The 27,519-nt window shown below is 39.8% G+C and overlaps 1 protein-coding gene across 5 annotated transcripts in view; it reads right to left on the reverse strand.

The window, feature by feature from the left end:
• Positions 1-26,688, reverse strand: part of NDFIP2 (Nedd4 family interacting protein 2) — a 47,139-nt gene extending 20,451 nt beyond the window's left edge. For 4 of the 5 annotated variants that reach the window (XM_086771501.1, XM_086771512.1, XM_086771484.1 and 1 more), the window contains exons 1-3: positions 26,568-26,688; positions 7,020-7,176; positions 4,689-4,816 (exon numbers count right to left, since the gene is read on the reverse strand). In XM_086771501.1, the coding sequence (XP_086627627.1) occupies positions 4,689-4,816; positions 7,020-7,176; positions 26,568-26,603 (321 nt within the window). In that variant the 5' untranslated portion in view covers positions 26,604-26,688. Of the gene's footprint in view, positions 1-669; positions 730-4,688; positions 4,817-7,019; positions 7,177-26,567 lie in introns of all 5 variants that reach the window. The other variant, XM_086771519.1, reaches the window with a different exon arrangement.
• Between the last annotated feature and the right edge of the window lie 831 nt (positions 26,689-27,519).

Consider the following 27,519-nt stretch of genomic DNA (forward strand, 5'->3'; position numbering starts at 1 on the left):
CAAGAATGACAACACACACAAATCTGTAAAATATATAATACTGTTTCAGTATCTCATAGCAATTTTGGACAAATTTGTCCATGTTAAGGATCATAGACAGTTATTTCTTGTTTGCTAAGTACGCTGAGATCTGTATAAAATGAAACTTAGTGTTCCTATGACCAGAGAAACACCTAAGCAGCAAAATAGATTATCAACATAAATGGCATGTCACATAGAGTAATTTCTCTAAGCAAAAGAACATCAAATGGTACGCAGCATCTACTGAAGCTGAACCTATTAACTCCTCTGAAACTACAGTGCTCTCTGTAGTATGCTGCAAAAAGAGGATTGTGTTTTCCCAATGCTTTTTAACTTCTCTCAAATTGGAACCGAGCATGGAGTGTAGCAAGCCAATCGTCTTTAATCAAGTAAATAACCAGTTTACAGGGACCCCTTGGATAACTAAACTGATATAAAACTCTTCTCAATGCAGTGGATTTACTCAGAAAAACTTCTGAGTAAAGGGTCAAATTACTTAATAAAACCCATAAAAGATACTTTCAACATGCAAAACAATATGTAAAAGTTAATGGTGGGGGGAAAAAGGCAAAATGAACCGCAGAAGCATTTTTTTGCCAGCAGGAAAATTCATAGTTAAAGTCTAAACTAGAGAGAACTATACCATACCTCTGGACGACTGAGGAATATTTCATCAAACAGACTCCTAGACTCCCTAAACTGGGCGTGCTAAGCATGTAAAAACAGAAAAACATAAGACAAATGCAACTGAAAAGCATTAAGTAAAAGCCATTCATTGCAACATACAAACAAGTCATTTCACTGTTAGCAATATTTTTGTCCATTTAAATTAACCCTTCAAAACTGACCTTGAGAATTTGAAATGAAAAACATCAAAAGCCAGGGTAACTAATGCTATTACTGATGACTAATGACATAGGGCTGCTGAATTTTTTTGATACAGTGAGCTATCTGTGAGCATTTTAAAGAAATAAATGTTTATACACAATCTATTCTTTTAAGACAAGCTACACAAAGAACTACAAAAACGAGTACTGAAAGTTTCAGTAAATGTTTAGATTGTTCATACAACCTGTGGACGCAGGGCATATGATGAAGTCTTTAATGTGGTCCCACTGATGTTTTTTGTAAGATCCCTACATAATTCAAGCGCAAAAATATGAAAGCTGTTTATTAAATGTCCTGCCTTTTCATACCATTTTCCTCTCTTTTGCTCAATGAGGTTTGCAGCCTTCTTTACTTTGGACTATACCATAAAACAATTATCAGCTTCATCAACGTAACATAAGAACATTTAACTTTTTCCAACTGTTCGCATTATTGTAGTGAAGAGGCAATAAATCCTCATTTTACAAGGAAGAAACTACAGGCACAGATCATAGCAGAGTTCACATTCATAAAAGCACTAATTTAATAAGGTCAAAAATAAAAAATAAAAAAACTACATGTTATACCATTTCTGTATGTGTTGTAAAGCGTGTAATACACAAGTCAGACACTGTCCGCAGTCATCACTGCTTGTGATCCCCAAGTCAATGGAAGTGAGAAAATAACTAACTACACACCAGTAGTGCAAAGTTTAAGTCACTTATCTGTTCTTGCACAGGTATTCAGAGCCAAGGATCAAAATTGTTCCCTGAAAAACCACCACTCTAACCATAACACGACCTTTTTTTCTTACTCCAGTCATGTGCCAGATAAAGACAGTCTTATTACAGTCTTAGTCCACCTCAGTGTAAGTCCATCAGAAGTATTAAATAAGGCAGGGATTTTGTGGCAGTATAATGTAGTACAGTAATTAAAATGGCATTAATTAAAACTGCACTGGCACATAATTTTAGTATCATCTACAAAACTGGAACTCAACTTCAGCATTTCCTATTTTTTCCCCAAATCTCAATTTGGCAGCCTTAACTGTTTCTTTAAAATAGCTTGTGTGTAAGCATGGGTGTGCTTAAAAAAAAAAAAAAAAAAAAAAATTAAAAAACACAGAAGCAAACTGAGTAGAAATTCTGTCTAACTTGAGATCTTGAGCAGTCAGCAAGATTTTGGCTTTTAGGTACACTGAGCAGACTTCTGACACTAAAAAAAAAATTTAGTACTGCTATAATTCTACAACCTTTCAACCAATCTCTGCTTTGGGAGAATGATCGTGTGTTCCTACTGATTTTTCCTAAGTAAGTGAAATTCTTGTGGTGTCAGCACCTAATTCTTTAATGTCAAGCTCTACTCTGTGTTTTGGAAAAGCAGACTATGTACAATTTTATTTCTCATTTATTTCTCACTTTGTCACCATATCCTACTCTCCTACCTCTTCACTCCAGATTCCTTCTCTCCTATTGCTCCTCTTTTCAGCTTCAGCTCCTTTCCCAGTACCGTATTTTGTCCTCACTTGGGTTCCTCTCTCTACCGGTCCCAATCTATCCTTCTCCCTCCTATTTCCCATTTAAATCTCTCCATACTCCCTCCATTCCACTGCTCTCCACTGACCCTTGCCTGTTCTCAACTTAACTTAGACCCAATCTCTCTGATCCCTGCCTGTCTTCACTTTGAGGCAGTTACCTCCTTACTCTACCAAAACTAGATGTCTCTTCCTGCAACATGTGAGGTTCAGAGGCTCTGAGTCATTGTCCTTCTTCCCTCCACTTATCACTGATGTCCTTGCAGTTGAATCAAGTAGCTTTCCCCTTTCCTTCTAATCAAAGGCCAAGGATAATAAAACTACTTCAGGGTACACCACAAATTCCTATTTCTCAGCTCCAATGTTTTCACCAGAAGCAATCAAGAGCAGTCATAAGGTGTGTACCTACTTTCAGTCCCCTAATCCTACTCTGACACAGAACACTTGAGAACATTCTCTGGCGACAGCATATCTGCTGTCCCATTCCCTTCAAAGCTATAAGCAGTCTAAATTTGTTCAGGCAAGACAAACTCCACGCATTTAGTAAATTGAAAGCTGTATGTATCAACTGTGGAAACTCATTTTTCAAAAACTTGTAATTCGGCCTAAACTAGGCAGATTTTCTAAGGAAGGGCAAAAGACATTTCTGACACAGTGACCTGAACATACAAGAAAGAGTTCTCCAAAATAAAAAAAAAAAAAAAAAAAAAAAAAAAAAAAGGCTTAAGATGATATGGAAACAATACTGGGAGGTTTGGGGTTTTGTTTTTTTTTTTTTGTGTTTAACTTCATTCTTGAAATTGGCTGAACCATAGCCTGAGGTTTTCCCTATGAAATTCAAGTCAAAGAAGATTGCTTTTATGTCTGAAACTTTTACCCCGTAGGGTTCTAGACATACAAAGTTAAAAGCAAGAAGAATCTTGCAAGAGAGCTGCACATGTCCTGTCTGAAATGTCACAGGACTAGTAACGGTACCCTAAAAGTTAAGGTTTGGGTTGCTAATATTCCAAGTAAGTTTAAAGGTTTATAATTTCAGACTGAAGGTTTCATTCAGTCCAATATTTCAGCAAAAGTTTTACTTATAGGACAAGCAGTAAGAACAGACTACATAGAACCCATGCTCCTATTAAAGCAGTTAAAAGGTTACAACTGGAGGTCATCGCCTCATACCAGAAACTTGGCAAGTAACCACGCAAACTTTCCTGGTTCCCTGCTGCATTCAGTAAAACAGATTTGTGTAACACCTTCACTGGGGATGTTACACAAATCTACTTTAGCTGTGCATACCTTGAAGTGAGTGTTGTGTACTGCAATTACTGCACAGCAGCCAAGGAAGGAACAGCCCCCCTCTAAGTAAGCAGAATTCTTTTTCCAGTCAGAAGAACATTGCAGTCAGTAGGATTATAAATGCATCTCAAATGCAACCATATATGACCTCAAGGTGGAGAATTTTAGTGAAAGCACTGGAAGCCCAATTTGGGTATAGTATATTATGGCCCGTACTACCAAACGGCAGAATTTCCACATGCCAAAAGTTGGGAGAGAGGAAAAAAAAAAAAAAAAAAAAAAAGAAGAACTTTGCTTACAAAACTAACATTTAACACTAGTTGCAACTACCAATTTTCTATTTTGAAAACTGTTTTATTCATAATGAGAAAATACTACAAAACTATAAGATAACTGAACAGATATCTATTACTTAATTTATTCTTTACCGTAACTCATGGTATGGATTTTTTTTGTTTGTTTTAAGTACCTGGAACATTTCTTTGAACTTCAATATTAAAGTTTCCATGAAGCAAACAACAGGGATCTTTACTTTTAAAAAGGATCTACATTATTTGGGGTTTTGCCTCTTCTAGACAGTTGGAATCCTCCTTCCTCTCTAAAGGTCTACTTCATGTTTTTTTTTTTTTAAACCATCTGAAACACTAAATATTAGCAATAACTCCATGAAGTAATATTAGTAGCTGATACCTAATTAAAAGATTACAAAATCCTGGATAAATTATTTAAAAAGGGCAAAAAATTGGCTTTTGCAGCTGTTTAGACAGCAGCTATGCCTCAGAAGAGTGGATACGGTACACTTCTCATAGTACTTTTCAACTAACTTATGCTACCTATACAAAATCAAAGCATCCAAAATACTCAAATCACCACCTTACCATTATTTTAATGGATAGGCCACAGTATGGGCCAAATCGTTATAAATAATTAGCCTGGAATGTTTCACAAAATTGAAATCACATATAACTGTTTCACTTACTCGTTGGGCAACTTCTGCTGCAGCGGCTGCCATTGCTGCAGCTTTGGCCTTCTCTGCTTCATCGTAAGTAGGAAGAGAGGTAGCTACACTGTATGGAGGTGGTAGAGGATAAAATTCATTCTGTGTTTCTGTTCAAAATAAAGAAGTTATGCATTTTTAAGCCAGAAAGATGTCAAGAATATTAAAATTTATATGGACATAACTATTGAGCTTTAAAGTACAGGTTTTTTCAAGCAGATGGTATTTGTATTTCAAGTTCTTGTAATTCTTTAAAAAAATATTTTTATAAAATAAAATAGTGAACAGTTTCATGGTGCTTTTAGTTGCTACTCAAGGCAGAAACCTTAACCTAGATACCGAAGGGAGCCAACAAATTTATGAACAAAAGAATCGTATTTGCTGAGTTACATCCCTTAGGCATTCCAAACAAAGGCTTTTTATCAAATCATACAAAAGACATGCACAGAAACATCCTAAAAAAACCCAGCTTTTACTTATCAACATCAATTAGTTACTTAAGTCCAGTAATAACCCTACTGTAATTTTTACTAGCATGGCTTTGATGTTAATTTCAGTTGTTCCACGCAAATCCGTGTTTCCAAGATTTCAGTTTCATCACGTTCCTTTTAAATGTTACTTCTCTCAAAACAGACCATTGAAATGGACCATTCTTATACATTGAAATAGTACAGTATCATAACATAGAATAGAATTATTAACAAAATAAATAAAAATTATTTAAAATACACCTTGAGTTTCCTCCTACAGTCAGCAGTCGTTTGTAAAAAGATTACTTACATGGTAAAAATTTGATTTTGGCTGGATCAATGGGCCGAGGTCAATTGTATGAGGTTTAACAAGGCCAAGTGCTGGGTCATGGAACTTCAGTTAAAACAACCCCATGCAATGCTACAGGCTTGGGGAAGAGTGGCTGGAAAGGTGCCCAGCGGAAAGGGACCTGGAGGTGGTGGCTGACAGCCGGCTGAACATGAGCCAGCAGTGTGCCCAGGTGGCCAAGAAGGCCAACAGCATCCTGGCTTGCATCAGGAACAGTGTGGTTGGAACATTATTCCAACAGTATGGAACTGGGGTTGTTTAGTCTGGAGAAGAGGAGGCTCTAAGGAGACCTTATCTCTCTCTACAACTACCTGAAAGGAGACTGTAGTGAGGTGAGCGTTGGTCTCTTCTCCCAAGTAACTAGTGTTAGGATGAGAGGAAATGGCCTCAAGTTGCATCAGGGGAGGTTTAGATTGGATATCAGGAAAAAATTATTTACTGAAAGAGTGGTCAAGCATTGGAACAGGCTGCCCACGGAGGTGTTGGAGACACCATACCTGGAAGCGTTCAAAACACATGTAGACATGGCACTTCGGGACATGGTTTACTAGGCATAGTGGTGTTGAGTTGACTGTTGGACTTGATGATCTGAGAGGTCTTTTCCAACTTTAATGATTCTATTCTATTCTCTCAGCACAGATCACACAGCAAAAAGACCTGTCAGCACACCACCACAAAGATGTTATGTATAGGGATAATTTTGCACAGCTATGTATGACACATATTTCCAAACACTGTTTCGAAGAACAGGGACAGGAAATGGCTCCTTTAATCAACTTTAAAAAAAAAATTAGGTTCGAGATTACTTATAAAATATTTTCTGGCACATGGGAGACACAAATCCAAGCAACTTTGCTTAAACAGGAACTTAAATGCTGCCTGCTGTTAAGTCTCCCACACCCCCCACACCCCAAACAAAAGTCACAACCTCATGAGAAAGAGATGAGCTAATAAATGGAGAAAAAGACCTCTGTTAGTCATCTTCCCCAGGAAGTTTTATCAAGAGCATTTAAAGCAAAATGAATCCTTTCATGGCAGTAATTTTACCAAACAATAGCACACACTTAAGAAGTCTGAGTTTTAACAAACTAGTGCTTTGAGGTTTTTTGGGTTTTTTTGTTTTGTTTTGTTTTTTTGTTTGGTTGTTTTTTTTTTAAATGAAGAGGCAATGAAAATTGCTAATGATGTCTAATAATGGAGCACTACTCAAAGATGTAGATTAAATGTGGAACTGAACTACATGCAGACTGAAATAAAACCTATTACACTAATTAATGAACATCCATTTAGTCCAGTAATTTGGAACAATCAGTGTAATTTAGAAGTTTGCTTCTTCTGAACAAACCAGACAAAGTGCTTTGCACAAAAGCATAGCTTTTTACTGCAACTGTGCATGCAGGGAAAGAAAAAAAAATACCGCAGCATCCTACCACTATGAACCAAGTGCTGATTCACACACACTCCTCCCTGAAAGCTGTTATGTAAGAAAAATACCTGAGGTTGCAGCTGCTTCTACAGCTATGCTACAGTAAGGTGGAGGGGATGTTTCTGCTTCGGATGAGGCTGCTGTCTGGGGAGTCTGTGTAGTCTCCATAGACGTGGAAGGCTGCTCAACTGCTGAAGACTCTGGCGGATCATCCTCATTGTGAAGCTTAGAAGAAAAACACACAAATACACAAATTTCAGACGCATTCAGGGAATGCTTTCCATAACAACATAGTACTTGCAGAACCATCTTCAAAAAGAGAGAGGATTACTCTTCAACAAAACCAAAAATTATTTACAAAACAGCACATGACTACATTAAGTAGTCCAGTTAAATCCTTTTAAGCAAACAGTTAAAAAATAATCTCAACTGCTTTTTTTTTTTTTCCTCCTAGAAATTGATTCCTTCTAATCAGTGATGTTCACGGAGTCTTAAAAATCTGGTTTTTTTAAAAGGTTTCCTATATGGGAAAGTGCTGACTATAAAATATTTTCTATGATACGACTATCTGAACACTCTTACACTTTTTTTTTCCTTAAATACATTTATAAAATGTATTAACTCATTTTAAAATACAACAGGTGAGCAACACTATCTTTTGTTGTATTAATCTAGAAGAAATACAAAAGACAAATGCCTATTTTTATAACTGAGAGCTTCTCCACTCAAATTCTGACACTTCCCAAAATATTCTGCTTTTCTACACAGTCTGGAAAGAACCCTTTCCCTATAAAACCTGAAGTTGCTGGTTTGTTTGGTTCTTTGTTTTTTAGAATGTAGTTTTAAAAGAACATGTCCAGTTAAGCATATACAGAAATAAGAATTTGAATAAACAAGAATCTTTATTAAGTTACTTGCCAAAGCATTTTTCATCGCTTTTCTGGAGTGCCTCCAAATACTGTATTCAAAGAATTATAGCTTAAAGATTAAAGAGTTTATCTATACATATAAATTACATATATGTGCACATACATACACACAGAGGCACAATACACACACGAACACATACTATTAAGATGAAGTCACCTTCAATGGAACTGATAGGGGTTATTGAGGGGTTTTGGGTACTGAGCAATCAGGTCATTTAATGGCTAATCAGTGATCCAGAAGAAGCAGTAACCTGAGAAATATGTATAGTCATTTAGAGTACTTCAGGCCAAAGAAAACAAAACCACTTCATAATAACCTAATATATTTAGGGATACAGAAAGCAAGTGAGAAGACAAAACACTTGATTCTTAGAAGGTTAAGCACGTCAGAAAAACAGTCGGAGAGCTATAAATGTTATGGCTCTAAATTAAGTACAATCACAAGAAAAATCTTAGTATTGCGATGGATATCGCTAAAATAAAGCCATTTTAAAATAAAATTGCCATTTGATTAGCAATAAGACAAATAACAAAAAGAACATTATTGGCATATTTTACACTAATGGCTGGTACATTCACGCTCATCTGGGACGTGTGTGTGGTTCTGACTATCCCACCAAAACAACCTGCTCTATAAGTGTGGGAAGGAGTAAAGCCTAGTCAATGGATTTCTGTCTGTTACCTCCATTCTTCCTCTCTTTTGCTCTCCGCTTCAATCACTGCAACTTTTTTTTCCCTAACAAGCCATAGCACGTGCTGTCACTATCCTGAAGACACAGAGATCCAGAGGAGCAAACTGGTCAATGAGTATGTTACTGCTCAAAATCCGCTTTGCCACTACCGAGGAAATTAATTTTGTGTCTTCTACGTGCTTTCTTGAAAGTTACCCTTCTCCAAATCATCTGTAATTTAATAACAGTTACACACGATGGAGGTAACATGAGGAAGGGAGAAGAACATGCACATAAGACTTCTTGCCTTCCAAAACCAAGCTAACAAGTCATTCAATTGTTATAGCAACTGCAATTAGGAAATAGAAAAATTCCATCCTAAGGGCTCCATACAATAGAGTCTCGTTATGCCCTTTAGTGCATTCAAAAGGTCTTTATTTTGTATGACTCATATTCAGGGACCAAGCATTTCTATTTATCCTGTCTTTGACTACACAGATCTTTCGGAAATTCTGAAAGGCATCCAGGTTAACTTAATGCAGCAATTTAAAGAAAAATCATAAGACTCCTTGCAGGATACTCCATCATGAAAATCACAAGAAATGGATTAAGCAGCTTGAGTATTTACAGCTAGAATAACAAACACGAGTTGTGCCATGAACAGAAACCAGCTTTTGATAGTTCTCGTTCAAGTGTCCTGTCTCCAACTCTCTCCTCAAGTCACTAACTTCAGCATCTCTCAGGGGGCCCCGCCAGGGTCAAAACCAAACTAAAACAATCAAAATCCACAACTGCAGCAAAACTTGCCCCAGCAAGCTAGAAATTTTGCCTATGCCAGCAGGGTAGACAGTGGTGGTTATATCTTTTTGTCTTGTAGGAACTCTGCCTTGTCTTCATAGGGCATCGATTCTCCTTTGTGGAGTCACTGGTTTGCTTGAAACCAGTAGGAATCCAACCTTTGAGCCTCCCCCTTCCTGTTTAATTTTGGCTCACACTGCCTGGTAAATTTAGAAGTTATTTTTGGAGACAGGGGAAGAAGAGGCCTGACACTCTGCATAGGTTTCATTGCCATAGAAACCAAGTTAAAAACACTTAGAAGGGAACACAAAATGTCTGTTTTAAGGCAATACTTACGCTATGTACATAAATGTCACCTGAAACAGCATTTAACATTAAAAAGATAAGAAATGTATCTAAGGTTTGGTTTTGGGTTTGTTTTTTTTTTTTCCCCAATAGTAACATTATTTTGCCCACTTTTTAAATTGAAGGACTAAGAAGAACTCACAGTTCATCATCCTAGCCCCCTCCCAAGGAACCATTACGTAATAGTAAGCAATACAGCTGCTTTGGGCAAGATTATGGTCAAAACAATTGCCAGGACCTTCTAAACTACAGACAAGGGTAAATTAGTACCTTCCCCTGCCCCTCACCCCAGCATTTTAAAAGCAGGACACAAAAGACATTATTTTGTTCACATCTTAGTCTGTACACAGGGTATCTGGCTGACTATATGGAGCTTTACAATTAAAAAAAAAAGCAAATATCTTTTTATTAGATGTATTACTCAAACTATTTACACAAGTACTTCAATTCCTGCTTTTGCAGCCCTCCAGCTACAGTACTTTACAGGCTCAAGAGTCATGATGCTTACAGTCTCAAGAAGTATCTACATCAGGACACTTCAGCCAAGAAACAACAGCTCTTCTGTCACCAATGACTCAAAATCTCATGGTGACTACTAGACAGCATACAGTACAGGAAAACACATTCTTTTTCTTCACATGATCTTTACCCTAAACTATCTTCAGTTTCTTTCCCAGAAAAGCTCTGTAAAACAATGATTCATTATTTTATTTCAGAAGAAGATAAAAATGAATGTCACCTCTGTTTGCATTTAAATATTTCGGAAAATACAACTACCTTTATTTTATAATTTCTTTTTTTTATTATAAATAATTTATTTAAAGAACATAAACCAAAAGAAAATGCTTCATAGAGAAGCCTTTACTGAGGAGATTGATGTGGATGCTTTTAGTCTTTAAGCTTTTCAAAATAAAAACTTAAACTGGGAGGAAGATCTCATTCTCTGCTTACATTTTTCATTTACCTGCAAACAGCAATTTTGTCTGACCTACTAAAGTTTGCTTTCTTGGATAAACAGTTGGCTTCATTTCTAAGGAACTGATGCAGAAGAGTGGCAATGTAGGCAAGCTATTAAAACGTGCCAAATTTTTAAAAAAATCAGGGGAAAAAATATGTAATAAGGTGTCTTATGTCTCCTGTACCAAGATTAGAATGATGTTTTCTGACAAAATGCATTAAAGTAGCACACAATAGCTCTAGTCATTCCTAGTGTAACACACAAACAGCACTACTATTTCTGTTACCTGATCTTATGTACATTTCAAAAGCTGCTGTTTTCCCCATTTCGTAAAATATTACTTACAGAAATCAGTACATTATAAAATTATTGCAAAATAATTAACTTCAACAGCACATTGCAAGCATTTTAAAAGACCTTCTTACAAACATACACTACTTTCACGCTATTATTTCTTTAGTGTAGCATAAAATTACGCAGATACTGCCATATGGGGGGTGGGTGTGGGGGAAACAAACAAACAGCTACCCAGATTTCTTCTTCTCTTTCCTTTTATACCTTTATTACCATCTCATATCAACAAAGCCTGACTTTTAGGTAAGCTTTTGCTTAAGTTTTAGTAGTGATGGTTCTGCCCAGGGCATGACAGAGCTGCACAGCATTCTCCCTAGCAATCGTAAACCACGAGTACTTTTGACGTGTCCTCCTTTCTAGCCTTTCAAATGATAATCACATTTTCAAAGCAGCTTGCCTTCTCCAGTTTTGACCTCACATTGTCCAGTTCATCGATTCTTTCAAACTGCATTAAAACGAATACAATACACAGGAACTCAGTAATGCCAGACCCAATATTATGCTTTTAAGTAAAAGTGTGAAGACAACTACACAGATCATGCAAGTACAACCTTTGTATGCTAAATCAGTCAGTACACTTCCTCCACAAAAATCAACACTCTTAGCAAGAGAGGTTCATCATCACTTTGTAGGAGTTAACACTTTGGTCTTCTAGAGTCATCTTTTCAGACTATGCCAAAAGGTCAACCAAAAATATCCACTCACTGCAGCTTCTAGGGCTGGAGCGAAGCACGTGAAAGACTCATCTCAAGATTGCCTGTGCAGCGCACAAAAAGTATTCCAACACTTCTGCACCAGATTCACTACACCTTCCATACTGGTACACACATATTTATTCTACTGAAATTCCACCCTAGTAAATATTAGAGATGTAACCAACAGCAGGTTAAAAAGAAAACTGCTATCATCTTCATTACACTTTCAGGAAGCTCCCCCTCTCTTCATCTTACACCCGATACTTTCATTTGCTGAAAAATTCAAAGGTCTTTCACACCTGCCTACTGGTAGTGATTTGTAAATCTGTACTAAACTGCTCCCTACAGATTAGGCACTACTCCTAAGAGACCAAGACTTGAAAGCAGAATTCTCTAGCTGCATAACAGCAATTTCACTTGAACACATTACAGGCTGTGTATTAAATGCTTGTTTTGTAACCACATTTTGCATTGTTTTTTTCAGCTTTAGTAGTCCAAAAATAGGTTTACTCATCTGTAAATAGCTAAATATTAATCTTGGGATTTTCAAGGAAAAAAAAATCCCAAAGGAAATCTTGAAATAAAATTTAATTCTGAACCTGTTATAAAAATATTTCCTATCGGAGACAGCTCTGTTTCCCCATCTTTATTTTTTCTGAATGACATGTAATAGTACAGCTCACACTATCGACTACTTTTTTATTTTTAGAAAAACCCATAAAACCTATACCATTAACACACAAAGCCCATGCAACTACTAAGATCAATCAGCCCTAATTTAGGTCACTAGAAGCCAGTGGACAAGCACAACTAAAACCAATAACCTGTAATTACACTTAGATAAGAACTGTAAGAGTGGAATATATAAATAAATCCTTCTGCAAAATAAATGTTTTAATTTTCTCATGTATTGGGAAAAAAAACCAACCAAACAAACAAACAACATATCCACAATGGCCTTTGAAACAAATATTTCACAATTTTATGAAATACAAGAATTCTTGAGTAAAAAAACCCAACCACACTGTATCTTAACTTACGAGTTTTCTCCTTAGTATCAGTTTATACAAACTACTAATAACGAAGTGTACAACAATATGCCTTTTCTTCAAATTCCTGCTGTAATACTAACCTATCAACAATCTAGTCTTCACTGGTTCGTATCTTCCCAGCTAGTAAGAAGGCAGCTATTTGCAGTTCAGCACCAAACAGAACTATAGAATGGTTAGGGTTGGAAGCGACCTTCAAAGGCCATCTAGTCCAACCCCCCTGCAAGGAGCAGGGACATCCCCAACTGGTTCAGGTTGCTCAGAGCCTCATCCAGCCTGGCCTTGAAATACTCTCTCTCCAAATACAGTCCTGACCACAGACACAACACTCCAGAGAAGCATCATCCTCTAGACACTGGGGAGCCTTGAGGTTAATAAAGTACCACGCAATTAAGCTTATAAGGCACTTCAGTACTTAAACAAAACCACACAAGTCCAGCAACTTTCAGCTACTTTTTGCTTTTATGTATTGAAAACTAAATCATCAAATTTGATCTGAATTCCTGACTGCACAGAACAGATCCACATCATTTCTCTTTCTCACCATCCCGTCACTCGGCAAGCATCAACTATCATATACCCAGATCTAGCAACAGTCCTTCATGACAGTGGAGCAGGTTTGGTTTTTTTTCATGACGCATCTCTGCAGAATGTTTTCAACAGCAGTCAATATCTTAGAAGGTCAGAGGTGTAAAATCTGCACTAGAAGCAGAAAAGCAGAACAGAAGTCCAGTGCTGCCATTCCACAGCTGTGTAGAAATACCAAGTGTGTCTGCTAAATAAGGATTAGGTACCATGGAAACCCACAACCTCTGGAGGCAAACTTCTACCGAAAAGAATCCAAAGAGATTTATAGTGAAGAGACTTATACTGAATGTTGTTGAAAAATACGTTGCAAGAGAACGGCTTTTCTGCCCAAGTGAGACTCTTCATGGAAAAATAAAGTGATCCACAGCAACTGAAAGGGTTTTATGTGCACTTCACTGAAGTGATAGTTAAACCATTTTGGTCAGCTCAGGGATCTTTAACCTTTTGGATCTTCCAAGGGTTTTTTTTTTGTTGTTGGTTTTTTTTGTGGTGTTTTTTTTTTTTTTAAAGAAGCTTATAAGCATGTCAGGAAAAAAAAAACCCACAATAAAAAAAATGGTGATCAGGATTTTGTGAAGGAAAAAAATTAAATTAAAAAATTATATTTATATAATGTGCATGTAGATAGATAGATATATCTCTCCATCCCAAAGGCTACTTTACATGTAACACTTCACTTGCTCTTTTTCGTGAATTATAAACCAGATTTAAACAATTAATCACACATTTAACAGCACAACATACAAATTTGCACTCATTTCTGTGGCCTCTAAGACATCTATTCTTTCCCATCTGTCGTAGTTCAGCCACCTTAGGCCCCCTCTCACTAAACAAAACCACAAGACCATCCCTCACTAATAGCTCCACCTTTGCTGTTAAAGGACAGTAACATACCCCGTGTCAATATGAGAACTCCTTTAGAAAAGTAAATACTCTGAGACTAACGCCACTAAGAGTGTAGAGTTATCCTTTAAAATGCATCCATTTCTCTCTACTTATTTTTTTAGGTTTCTTCTCTACTGAAGAATTATTCAGAAATAATTCTGAACACTGGAATTTTGGTATGATCCAAAGAGATATATGCTTCACATTTATTGCAAAATTATAAGTCAAACATAGTTCCAAGGAGTTTTTCCTACTGCACGGTTATAGGAATTAATTGTGAAATCTGTCAACAAAAAGCTGAAGTCTCTAATACTCATAAAGACCACGGCTGGGACCAACATTTTTTCAAATCTTCAAGCATAAGTATTAAAGTATTTATAGAAAAAAAGTAGTAAAAAGTTTACTCTAGAGCTTGTACACTATGAAGTACTGTAACTCTGAGTTACTCTAGAATTTAGAAGTTACTAAAAATATCACCGTGTACCATGTAGCCTTCTGTTAGCCAAATAGTAACTCGAGAATAGCTTGAGGAACTGGTTTAAATTCTATAAACAAAGTACAAAACAAGGCTCTCCTCCTTGAATACCCTCTAGTTAGAAATAAGTGTGTATAATACAGGCCCATTCATAAAACAGAAACATGTTATTGAGACCAGCGGTCAGTCTAAGGAACTGTTCTGTCTCCAGCACAACCACCTGGAGATACGTGGACAGCACACAAGCCTTAGTCACTTACTTGCCATCCATTTTCCTCAGACTCCCCTGCCATTCACAGCTGTTGCATGATGGCTGGTAAAGTGCACATCTCTGCCTATTCCACTTGCATCTGTTATGGATTGGATGTGTGTGAATTTGTGTTCCTGAACCCACTAATACTACCTGCCTCAATTATCTTGTGTATTAACAAACTGTCTATGTTCGCTTCTCCTTGTCTTTTCCATGATTCAAACCAAATTTCAGTGAGTGTCCTCCAGTTTTAATATTGCACAATTTGGTGAATAACAGCTCCACAGATGCTTTGTTGACTGCCTTGGTGACTTTGGAAGTGATCAACGCTAACAACTGCCACCACCCGTTTCAGACACCACTTTTAAGAAGGCTTCCCTTCACCTTCTATAGCTCCTATAGTGAGACCCCAAAACTGTGTACCGTACCCAACATGCAGGCAGGTCCCAGGTTTCATGCAAGGATGCTTCCTGTTCATTCTCACTATCTTTCCTGGTGATGAATAATGTTCCATCAGGATTTGATGGCAGCTGCCACTAACCAACACCTTCAGCAAACCATTAGTGACAGCTCCAAGAATTGCAAGTCAAAAGATCAGGTCTTTACTTACCAGCAGCTTTATAGAATCGGTACAAAAGTAGGTCCTGGTCACTCTAAAGTTGCACAGAACATACAAAACATGTAAACTGTAAAAGCAGAGGGAATAGGAGAGCCTGTAGAAGTAGGAAATGGACAGGGCTGTCACCAAGAGCAAACTCAATATTCAAAAGTTGGTTCCAGTTTCCATTTTAGTCTACATTCATCTGGGCTGTGAAATTCAACGTTGATTGAAAAAGCTGAGTATTTCTCCAAACATATTACGCATGTTTCACTTAAAGGCCCAGGCACAGTAGGAAGGCTGACACACAAAGCTTCCTAATGAAGACAACGCAGGACGACTCTAAAAATGGCAAATGCATTTTATAAACAGAGGGATAAAGAGGAGTTTCTTCCTGAAGAAGTATCATGCAAACTCAACTGCAGAAGGAGCATACAGTTTCACTTTAAGTCCCTGATTTGAGAGAAGCAGGGGAAAAAAAGGACTCAAATTTGTGTCTCCTACATTACAGGTAAGTAAGTGTCCTTGAAAATTCTGCAGGGAAACTCTATGAAAAACTTAAACTGTCTCAACTTTATTGACAACACAGAGGTTTTATTGCTTGTGTATTTGAATAAAGCTTGTCAAGCAGAACAGTTTTCCACTCAAGTGGAACAGAGTAGCCCAAAACGAAATCATTAATTAAATAAAATATAAATCAGGGGCTACTATTAATCAATAAGAGCACATACTCTCTAGTCTTATTAGGAGGTCAATTGTGCCTGACTTTTTCAGGATAATTCATTTTCTTAGCAACTGGAAACAGAGTACTCAAGCTCCTCAATTTACAGAGATAATACAGAGAGACATTTCAATAGCTTAAAAAACCCATACACATACACAGGACCAGCTGAACACACTTTTTGTACATTGTATGCAGAAGAACAGGCTCTACTGAAAAGATTCTCGTTTTGATTTGCAGTCTTCTTTCTGTTCCATCCACTATGGGACACACAGCTTTAATAAGGTTTAGTGGCAAAGACAAACACAACTCACGCAATACCAATGAACATTAAAAGCACTTTTTCTAAAGAATGCATGTTTATGTCTCAACAGATAGTATTGAGTTTTTCCAGCCCTACTGTTAGGGCTAAAGAGTGCTGACTTATCATTTTAAAGTAAACCTACAAAATATGCAGCCAAAAGGACAATCCTCTGCATCTCTGTCCTGGTTTCAGCTGGGATGGAGCTAATTTTCTTCCCAGTAGTTGCTGTGGTTTGGATTTAGTATGGGATTTGGTATGTAAAGAATGTTGATAGTACACTGATGTTATTAGTTGTTGCTAAAGAGATCAAGGACTTATTCAGCTTCCCAGGTTTTGCTAACGTGCTGGTGCAAGAAGCTGGGGAGGGGTATAGCCAGTACAGTTGACCCAAACTGGCCAAAGAGAGTATTCCATACCGCAGACGTCACACTCAGTATCTAAGTGGGTGCTGGCTGGTGGGCAGCTCTCACTCTTATTGCTCAGAATCGTTCCGGTTTCATTCTGTGATTGCTGCTCAGGACAGGCTGTATGGGTCGTTGAGTGGGGAGAAAGTGTGCATTGTTTGTTTTGTATATTCTATTATTATTATCATTGTGTGTGTATATATATATATATCAGCATTATTATCTCTTCCTTCGCTATCCCAGTAAACTGTCTTTATCTCAACCCCCATGTTTTCCTTTCTTTTCGATTCTCTCCCTCATCCCTCTGGGCAGGGGGAGGCTGAGCAAGTGGCTGTGTGGTACTTGACTGAAGACTGGGGTTAAACCATGACAACCTCTCAGTTGCTAAACAGATGATGTACACATTAGGAAGCAGGCACTTTCCAGCAGATTGATTGATTCTAAGGCAGGTACACAAAACCAGAAACAAAATAACAAAAAAAAGCAACAGTCCGGGAAGCTCACCTCTTCAGAGGAGAATAGAACACGACCAAAAACTGGAACAGGTTGCCCAGAGAGGTGGTAGATGCCCCATCCCTGGAAACAGATTGGACGGGGCTTCGAGCACCCTGATCTAGTTGGAGATGTCCCTGCTCATTGCAGGGGAGTTGGACAAGATGACCTTTAAAGGTCCCTTCCAACACAAACTAGTCTATGATTCCAAACTAGTACTACCTCTAAACCACAGGGAGTATTAAAAAAAAAAAAAAAAAAAAAAGGAGCAGACAATGAGGTGAGAAAGGAACACGGGCCACACCAGTCGTCATCAGCACTGCAGGGCTTTAGAGGCCTGCTCATTTGTTCAAATTATGTGCTCTCATTTTTTCCTAATCATTTATTCTATGTATTTGATGTAAGTCAATTTTGTGACCACAACTCTGGCATTTCAATTAAAAGTCTTAATGCTTTGGTACATACCTTAAAAATACATTACATACTGTTTCCATTAAACTCCAAAATACGACAACTGATTCAAAGTACCATGATCAAAAAGGACAATCGGTCTCCGTATCACCCAGGACTCTTTATCTCAATTTTCTCATGCGTTACCAAAGCCATCACTCGCTCCTCCATGCTGACAAGTGTTAACTACACTAACTATTACCAAAGCAATGCTTAAAAATGAACACGTGCTACTTAATACACAAAAAAAAACCCACAACACAAAATTTTATCTTCTGCAGTAAGGAAATAACTGATACAGTAAGCATCTCCCTATTAAAAACTTCTCCTCAAGGCTGCTCTACATAACCTTTTCAGATTAATCAGGGAAAAGCAAAACCACATTCAGTAATTCAAGCTATACATACAACTTCAGCAAGGACATGACTCTGACCCCTTTTACAACAATAACCAGTCAACATTAATAGGATTACTGTCAAAAGGTAAAACATTGTTCAAAGCTAAAATGGACAAATTATGTTTGTGAATATGTTAAGTCACCATACAATAGTTAGAGACCAAGATTTTTCTTCTATTTTTTTTACTGGAAAGCCATGTTTTATAAGAAGCAACATGACAAATTTCCACTAAACACCTTCACTGGTAACTCAAGAAAAAGACAAATGGGATTACAAACACAGATAAAGTAACATACAGGGTATTGACCAGATTTTGTTGTGTCTACACCACTCAGAGTTTGGAGGGTTGTCTTCTAAATCATTCTGTCCATTCCAAACACAACTGGAGGAGGCACAGCCAGGGATGGGGCTGGGGAGTAACTCAGTATCTAATGTTTCGGCTATAGAGGGATTGAGAGGCAAGTTAGACTATAACAGTTTTAGGCTAATCTTAGCCTACGATAATGGAAATGATGCTTAAGCGGAATAAACAGTTAAATGTTAAAATGGAAATATATTTTCCACTTTCACTGTAAATCTCGAAGCCGTAAGGCATCCGCATCCTGATATGTGCTGTGAGCCTTGGCTGTGCAAGTCTGAAATGACTTCAGCACAAAACAGAAGTTGTTAGTCATCTTCGTTAAAAACACAGCTGGCGAAGAGGGTGCCCATTTTACTAAAATCGGCTAGCTGTGACAGTGCTTGTCCAGGAAGTGGGAGACCTAAGCATGAGGCAGCTCAAACCCACAGTCTTGGCTGTGCAATAGCTCCGTTGCAGTAAGAAAAGTTGGCAGCGCTTCTCAACCTAACAAGCTGCCAATTTTTTCATTCTTTTTTTTTTTTACTCATAATCTCTTAAGATCACCTTTCTTCTCTATTTGAAAATGGCTTGCCTAATGTGGGTGTACTGGTATATGTCCATTTTCATTCCTCTTTCCAAAGTAGCTGACGCACCTGAAGTGCAAAAGGAGGTTTGAGGCTACAAAACTCAAAACAACATTCAAATCTACGACTGTAAACTGAGTACTAAGGTCTCACAAAGTTAGATGTGATGACATTACTAGTTGCCACATCTTCCTTGTTTTGTCAACACTGTCACTGGGAAGAAAGTTTCAAAACAAGCCTAGAATTACCTGTTTGTCAAAAGTACCTCATTTTCCCTGTCTAGAAGACTGCTACTAACATTCTACATTAACATAGCGCTTGATTTTCGAGATTATCCTGATGCGGTTCCTACCACATTTTTCAGATACGGACAGGCTGAGAGAGCGCTTAGAGTTTCTCTTTTTTAAAGTAACATGAAAAGAACATCTAACTCAGCCACATCACAGCTGACTTCTGCTAACCCTGCTATTTGAAAGCATTTTATTCCTGTTATTGAACTTCCATCTCTTTAATAGATCTGGTACATATTTCTTTTGGCTTTGTGTGTCTTTCAGGAACGTAAAAATCCCACAGTTTCACAACATCAGCTCGGCAATGCCAACACCTTGCCGCTACCAGAAAGGACAGTCCTGTTCCTACCCTCTCTTTCTGCACTACCCTCACGCAGAGTCAACCAAGACCTTTGGAGAAAAACCTGAATGGAACAACCTAGTTAAGTCCTGCTGGTTTTTACTACTCGTTTTGTTCAGTATGGTAAAACCAGTGCCCTATATAACTGAACCGACTTGTGTGCAGGGCTGATAACAATCACCTTACGTCCCTCTGCGCCCAGACCAAAAAGAAAGGAAACTGCCCACATGCCACAACCTGCACCCACGTGAAAAACCTGAAGGCTACTGTAGCCGCTGTTACTTCTGCTGTACCAGTGAGCCAGCATTTCTTCCTGTAAATCAGATGCAGAGCTGGGTGTTGTATCTGTGGCTCTCCAAAAAGAGAGATCCAAAACCAGACAGTGATGGCAACACACACAGCTAGACCACCCTGCTTTATATTTACCATGGGGAATAGACAGAAAGGATTGTACCTGTCTGGTACATCATGACCTTGACTTAGGAGGAACTCATAAAGAGGTATGAGGTTTATTTCTTTGTTCATATGAAACACTTAACTAAAAAAATGAAAAAAAAAAAAAGTAAGATGTATTACTTTTTAAGCATTAACTGCATCACTACTGTATCTGCAACGTGTCGACATTTTTGGGCTCAATTTTGAGGCCAGTCTTGTTTAATATCTTTATCAATGATCTGGATGAGGGGATCGAGTGCTCCCTCAGTAAGTATGTAGATGACACCAAATTGGGCAGGAGTGTCGATCTGCTGGAGGGTAGGAAGGTTCTGCAGAGGGATCTGGACAGGCTGGATCAACAGGCTGAGGTCAATTGTATGAGGTTCAACAAGGCCAAGTGCTGGGTCATGAACTTCGGTCAAAACAACCCCATGCAATGCTACAGGCTTGGGGAAGAGGGGCTGGAAAGGTGCCCAGCGGAAAGGGACTTGGGAGTGGTGGCTGACAGCCGGCTGAACAAGAGCCAGCAGTGTGCCCAGGTGGCCAAGAAGGCCAACAGCATCCTGGCTTGTATCAGGAATGGTGCGGCCAGCAGAAGTAGGGAAGCGATTGTGCTCCTGTACTCAGCACTGGTGAGAACACACCTCGAATACTGTGTGCAGTTTTGGGCCACTCACTACAAGAAGGATGTTGAGTTGCTGGAGCGCATCCAGAGAAGGGCAATGAAGCTGGTGAAGGGTCTGGAGAACAAGTGTTATGAGGAGTAGCTGAGGGAACTGAGGTTGTTTAGTACGCAGAAGAGGAGGCTCTAAGGAGACCTTATCCCTCTCTGCAACTACCTGAAAGGAGGTTGTAGTGAGGTGGGTGTTGGTCTCTTTTCACAAGTACCTAGTGATAGAATGAGAGGAAATAATCTCAAGTTGCGGAAGGAGAGATTTAGGTTGGATATTAGGAAAAATTTCCTTACTGAAAGAGTGGTCAAGCACTGGAACAGGCTGCCCAAAGAAGTGGTGGAGTCACCATCCCTGGAGGTGTTCAAAACACGTGTAGATGTGGCACTCCAGGACACGGTTTACTAGGCATGGTGGTGTTGGTTTGATGGTTGGACTAGATGATCTTGGAGGTCTTTTCCAATCTTAATGGTTCTACAATTCTTCATTTGTGGTAGGATTCTTCGTAAAAAATACGGAAAAGTGCTTATAAAAATATTTAAGCTACTCTTTCAAGAAAAAAACCACTGTGTATAACAGACAAATTTGTCACAGGTAAAAAACATTACAGAAATAAATTCAAAATTTAAAATGTTAATTATTAAATTCCAAAAAACAATTAAGATGCAAGGAGAGACTATTCTTTGAAAGTGTCATTTACCTCACTGCAGAAGATTCACATTTGCCCTTCCAAATAGTTAAAGGTCTATGCTATGTGTTTAATATGCAAAAAGTCAGTGCACAGAAAAATTTTATCTTCAATGACTAAGAGGTTCATATCATTAAAAATATCAGTGTAGCTGTCACAGGCAAATAATAGTAAAGCTTATCACTTAATGCACCTCTACTTAGTATTTTTCACTACTATAAGCACAGGGTCCTAAATGTAGTATTTTATCTTCCAGTTATGACATCACCACCAGATCTCTGGAAAGCAACAGAATTTTCCTAACGTAAGCTAGCTCAATCTGTTCAGTAACACCAATTACGTAAGAGTTCTCCAAAGACAACAAATACTATAGAAACTATGCTAGATATAAGCTAAAGATCTTGGGTTAAAGGTACAGAATAAACAACATTTGGGTTTATTTATTGCAAATCGCTATTAGGCTCAGTCTCATGCAAAGAAAGGAAGAAGGAAGAGATTTTTCTTTGTGCACATTTCCTGTGTAGGTTGACTTTCATGTATTTGAGATCTACAAAGACAATGGGACTTTGATTAAGGTTTTTAACCAGATAACATTGCGAGAGTAAAAAGTCAATGAGAATGGAGTTAAGAGATACAGAAAATTAAGCCTTATCTGAGATAATTATTCACAACTTGTAGGATTATGCAAGCAAATGGATTTGGGATAAAGTGTTTACAGTAACAATTTTCATCTCTTAACTGTTCCTAAAAAAGCACACACAACTTAAATGCATACAGGATTCACACACCTTCTAAAAAAATCTCTATTTCTTTATCTCTGTATAACACCGTACAATAGCAGGCTGCTGCCTCAGAGCCTTGTATTACAGATCACTGACGAACCCCATCAAACCCAGGTGGTACAGTGGCACAGCAAGTTCAGTGACAGCTATACTGACATCCACGTGGACTGCTGCCTTCGCCTCCCTCTGTCCCTCTTTGCTTCCTGCCCATTTTATCGCTTACCTATCTAGCTCTGACACTCCATAAGTCAAAGACTGATGACTACCTGACCCCAGACTGGTAACCCAAAGCTTTAATCAAGAAAGACTGGGAGGAGCAGTGAGTTGATTATAATTCTTAAACAGTTCAGCATGTAAGCCCTGCAGCCTTCAGTGGGATTTCTCTGCCTAAATCGCTCATACGGACATGAAGTCTTCCTTCATGACTCAGTTATCTGGAAAATCACATTTCAAAGGAAAAAAAAAAAAAAAAAAAAAAAAGCCAGGCCCCAGCTTTAATACTTGGTTGTTCACCCAGTTTTATGCACTGCAGAAAATGGCAGCATTTCTTTTCCTTTGTTTCAGTACAGATTTACAAAGCATCATTCAAATCACTTTTTCTGGACTAGGAGCAGACATTCCAGACAAGATAGTAATGCACAAATTAAAGTCAGATGACAAAGACCTAGAAGGTAAAAAGAATCAGGAGAATGATCACTGAAGGACTTTTTATTACAATTTTACTGAAGTTGATGCCTCAGTCCCCTTATCCAACAACAAGCTGAATAGGGGAAGAAAAACAAAAAAAATACAACCATAAGGAAACGACACAACTGAACTGGCTATACCTGTAATTAATGTAAAATTTAAGACATGTTTACTAACAGGATTGTAGCATGCAAGTGACTAAGGAAAAAAAAAAAGGAAGTAAAACAAGACAACAAAGGTTGGCTAATTTACTTCTGATGTCATACTCCTGCAGGGAGGCATGACAAATTCTTACCCATCAATTAGTTGTCTCTCTGCCCTACGAAGAGAGGACAAAAAAGGAGGGGCAGAAAGCAATACAAATTACACATGCCCGCGGCAGACAGTTACGTAATGCTGATGTGCCGCCTGCTCTTCGCTCACAACACTTACTTTGCTGCAGTTCCAAGTACCAGCTTTTTAACAGCTGCCTGGTTTGAACACTTTTTAAACTGCTTTTTTTAAAAAAAAAACACAGATGGGTAAGAAAGGATAAGACACAGAACAAAGCTTTAGTGCCATTTCTGACAGAGATACAAAACGAGAGAAGCCGAGGGTTAGCTTTATGATCAGACATCTTCTGTTTCAGAAGAAGTCATAAAACTGGCTTGTTGTGCTAAAGCTCAAAACCAAATTGCCTGCCATTCTTAAAGTCTTTTAGTTTAACTTACTTGAAGAAACCACAAATAAAAAGAGGCAGCAGTGAGATAGCTCCTTCAACTCCACTGAAGTGCTACTGTCACTGCCAGGGACAGAAATGCAAGTCAGTAATTCTTTCAGTAATAACGTACGCCTATTTAGAGGAGAACTTCTTGTCTGAGATACAGCAAAGCAAATGAGTTAGAAGTAAAGGCAGAATGGGTACAATTGAAAAAAAAAAGTGTTGGCTATTATTCATGAAGAATAGGGGAAAAGAATAAAAAAAAAAAAAAAAGACATCTAGTGAGCATAGCAGATGTGTCAGGTTTCATAACTGTAGCACTAGGGAGTGGGACGTTCACAAGACTAACACAATATTAGCCACATTAAGTCGTATTTCTCTTCTATATTCGTCCTTAAAAACTAGGACACAACCATAAAATCTGCAGTAATCTATTGCTCACTACCTAGCACAGCCATTATGTAAGCAAATACATCATAACACTTAAGATCACACGCTTGAACAAACAGGTGCTAATCAAGTCTATCTCCTTCCATTCTCTGACCCAACACAGCAAATAAATAACATTACGAAAATCTCAATGTCTAGCAGTCAGATACAACAAAGAGATGATAAACAACACCATCTTTCCTACGGGACAGTAACCAGGTAAGGCCGTATTTTAAACTCTGGGGTACATCACAGATTAACACAGCAATTTTATTGTGACTTAGAACAAATTCAATGGAACTTAATGTGCTGTAATTGCAAAGCCTTCAGAGAACAATCTGTAACAAAATTCAGTGACACAAATCGACCACAAAGTTTAATACACACAGGGAACGGACCAGGCCAACTCCCACTGTCAAATATTAAGACGAGCCCTTTTGGAATGCCACACCAAAGAGCATGTACCCAAAGCTTGGGCACCAGTACCATTGCTGGATGTTCCTCATCAAACGTAACATAAAAACATTACAGAGGCAAATTATTTTTTCGTTCCATCTTACCATTTTGTTTTTTTTTTTCCCCACTCCTTTGAGTAATGGAATTAAAATTTCCCTTATAGTTCTCTGAAGTTTAATAGCATCCACTTTTAAGGCCTTTTAAAACATATCCAGGTTACTTCAGGCCTCAGGGAAGACAGTGTTTGTCAGCTTTTAAGAAAATGCTCTGCCAGGATTTTCGTTCTCCGTTGCAAAGAAGATGGAAAGACTTTAGGACTTCTGCTGATTCCAAGTTATGGCAGCGCAGCACAGGAAAAGAAGTGTGCTATAAATCACTGACCCATAAAGCACTTGGTGACCTGCTGGCATCCTAAAGGCATATGTCACTCCCTAGAAGCCACAGGATGCTAAATATGTTCATCAGCTATGACTATACCAGTATACAATTGTCTAAGAGCATATAGAAACTTCCCACGCTGTAAGACTATCAAAATAAATATTCCAAACCTATTACAAGGGTTTTCCGATCACTTTTTTTTTTTTTAGATCACAACCTAGGAACGATCTGAATATAAGTATTAGTATTGAGTTCTACATATGCACAGAAGTAAATGTGTTTATTTCTATGGACATCGTCTTCACTTCTCAAGCTGTAAAGCACAAACAGTAAGATAAATAATTCAGGATTTAGCTGGGAGATTGTAGTACAAATATGAATTAAAGACAGTAGAAAAGGTTTCAGACTTCTATAGTATAACCTTACATACATAGCAAAGCCATGAAGTAGAAGGAACTGAAGGATAAAATTGAAAGTTTTGAAGAGACCGACAGCACCTAAGTCATTTTTGAGACCAATAATCAGAAAAGCTTATATATTTTGAGCATAATTGACATTAAGGTAATGACTGCAAGATTACTACAACTGATGTAAAACTAATTACTGTGAGAAACAAGCAGTACAATCAATTCGGGCAGTAAGAAAACATTTTTTTTTTGTTTTTATTTATTTTTCTGTAGGGACGTTTAGGAGGAAGGAAAGAACCGACATTTAAATGGGACGCGATGAACCGAAAAGTGCTGCAGACCGAGCTTTAGTAAGCCAGCCTGTCTCCGGCTGTGTGTGTGTGCATACAGACAAGACACAGAGGCTCACCGAACGCCAGCCCGCTGCGGCTCACAGCCCCCTGTACCTGATCCTCAGTGAGCCAGCCCGCAGCCTGCGTGGGCACACACACGCACGCAGGTTTAAAGGTGACAACACGCGGACACGCACCGCGTCCCACCCCTCTGCCACAACAGCTACCAGCTACGACAAACAAGATTTTCCAGCACAAAAAAAATAACGCGGACCGCTGCCCTGCTTCCACCGCGCTCTCCGGAAAGGCCCGGCACCCCCTCACCGGCGGCGGGCGCACTCGGGAAGAGCTCACCGGGCCCCAAAACCGGTGCCGGGGTGGGGGGGGGGAAGGGGGCTGGGCGCAAGCGGTGCAGGCCGGCGGCGCGGCCGAGGCCAGGCGCCAGGGCTGCCGGGGGCGGGGAGGTGGAGGGGGTGGGGGAGTGAGGAGGGGCCGCTCCCGCCCGGGCAAGGCCCGGCTGTCAGAGCCCTGCCGGGGCAGGGGAAGGGAAGGGGCCGCGTTCGGGCCCGTACCGACGCTGGGGAACAGACAGGGGGTCCCTGCCAGACCCCCAGGCGCCGAAGCCGAAAACCGAGGGGAAAAAGGGGCCCCGGCCGGCCCCCGCGCCGCGCCGCGCCGCCCCAAAGAGGTGGAGGGGAGGCGAGCGCGGCCTCGCCGGGGACGCCGAACTCACCACTTGGTAGCGGCTGGCGGGCTGGTGGTGATCCATCCTGGCCGCCCGCGGACACGCACAGCCGCGGCCGCAGCTCCTCCGACCGGCCCCGCGTCCCTCGGCCCTTCCCCCGCCCGCTCCACCGGAGCCGGAGCTGCCGCCGCCCCCCGGACCCTCCCCCGCTGCGGCCGCCCTCCCCACCTCGGCGGCGGAGCCGGCCCAGGCCCCGCCCGCCGTCGCCAGGGGTGGTGCGCGGCGGGGAGAGGCGGGGCGCGGTAGAGTTACCGCCCCCTCCCTGTGACGCAGCGCGATGCGCGTGCCCACGCGCCGCAACAGCCCGACGCTGCCCGGGTGCGCATGCGCGCAGATGGCGGCGGGCCTGTGGTGCCGCCATGTTCTCCGCAGCCCCCTGGGCGTGCGGCCCCGCCGGCGGCTGTGTGTTGGTAGGGCCGCGCCCCCTTTTCCCACCTCGGCGTCGTTTTTCCACCCGTGTTTCTTTTGGGGGCTTCTGAGCCCGCGGTGTAGCCTGCTGCCTGCCCCCCGCGGGCCTCGTTATGTGCTGCTGCTGCTGAAGGCACAGAGGGTTGCTGCCTCCTGTGGAGTCACCGGACCGAGACCTGTTGGAGGTCCTGGCCCTGCTGCAGGCAGGGCATGAGCAGAGCTGAGCTGCAGCGTGGCCGTCCGCAGCCCCTTCCTGCGTCGCTATGTGTACAGGGTCCCCAGCTCATCACCGCATGCCTGCACCTCAGCCCTTTCCCTGCTCTTTTCTATTCACTGCTGTTCAGTGAAGCTGTTGTGTCCCCGAAATGTGCCTTGCTTAGACAACCTACTTCCGCGGGGCAAGAAGATGGGGGATATGGCACTGAAGAGATCCTTCAGACCTGGAGAATTATCCTGAATGGGCATCTCCTTCTAACGATTCTAAGTCATGAGCGTCTTTGCCTAGTTTGTTTTGAAAATTCAAGGCAAAGCA

Source organism: Chlamydotis macqueenii, chromosome 1 (genome assembly GCF_036417535.1).
Source record: "Chlamydotis macqueenii isolate bChlMac1 chromosome 1, bChlMac1.mat, whole genome shotgun sequence".
NCBI lineage: Eukaryota > Metazoa > Chordata > Aves > Otidiformes > Otididae > Chlamydotis > Chlamydotis macqueenii.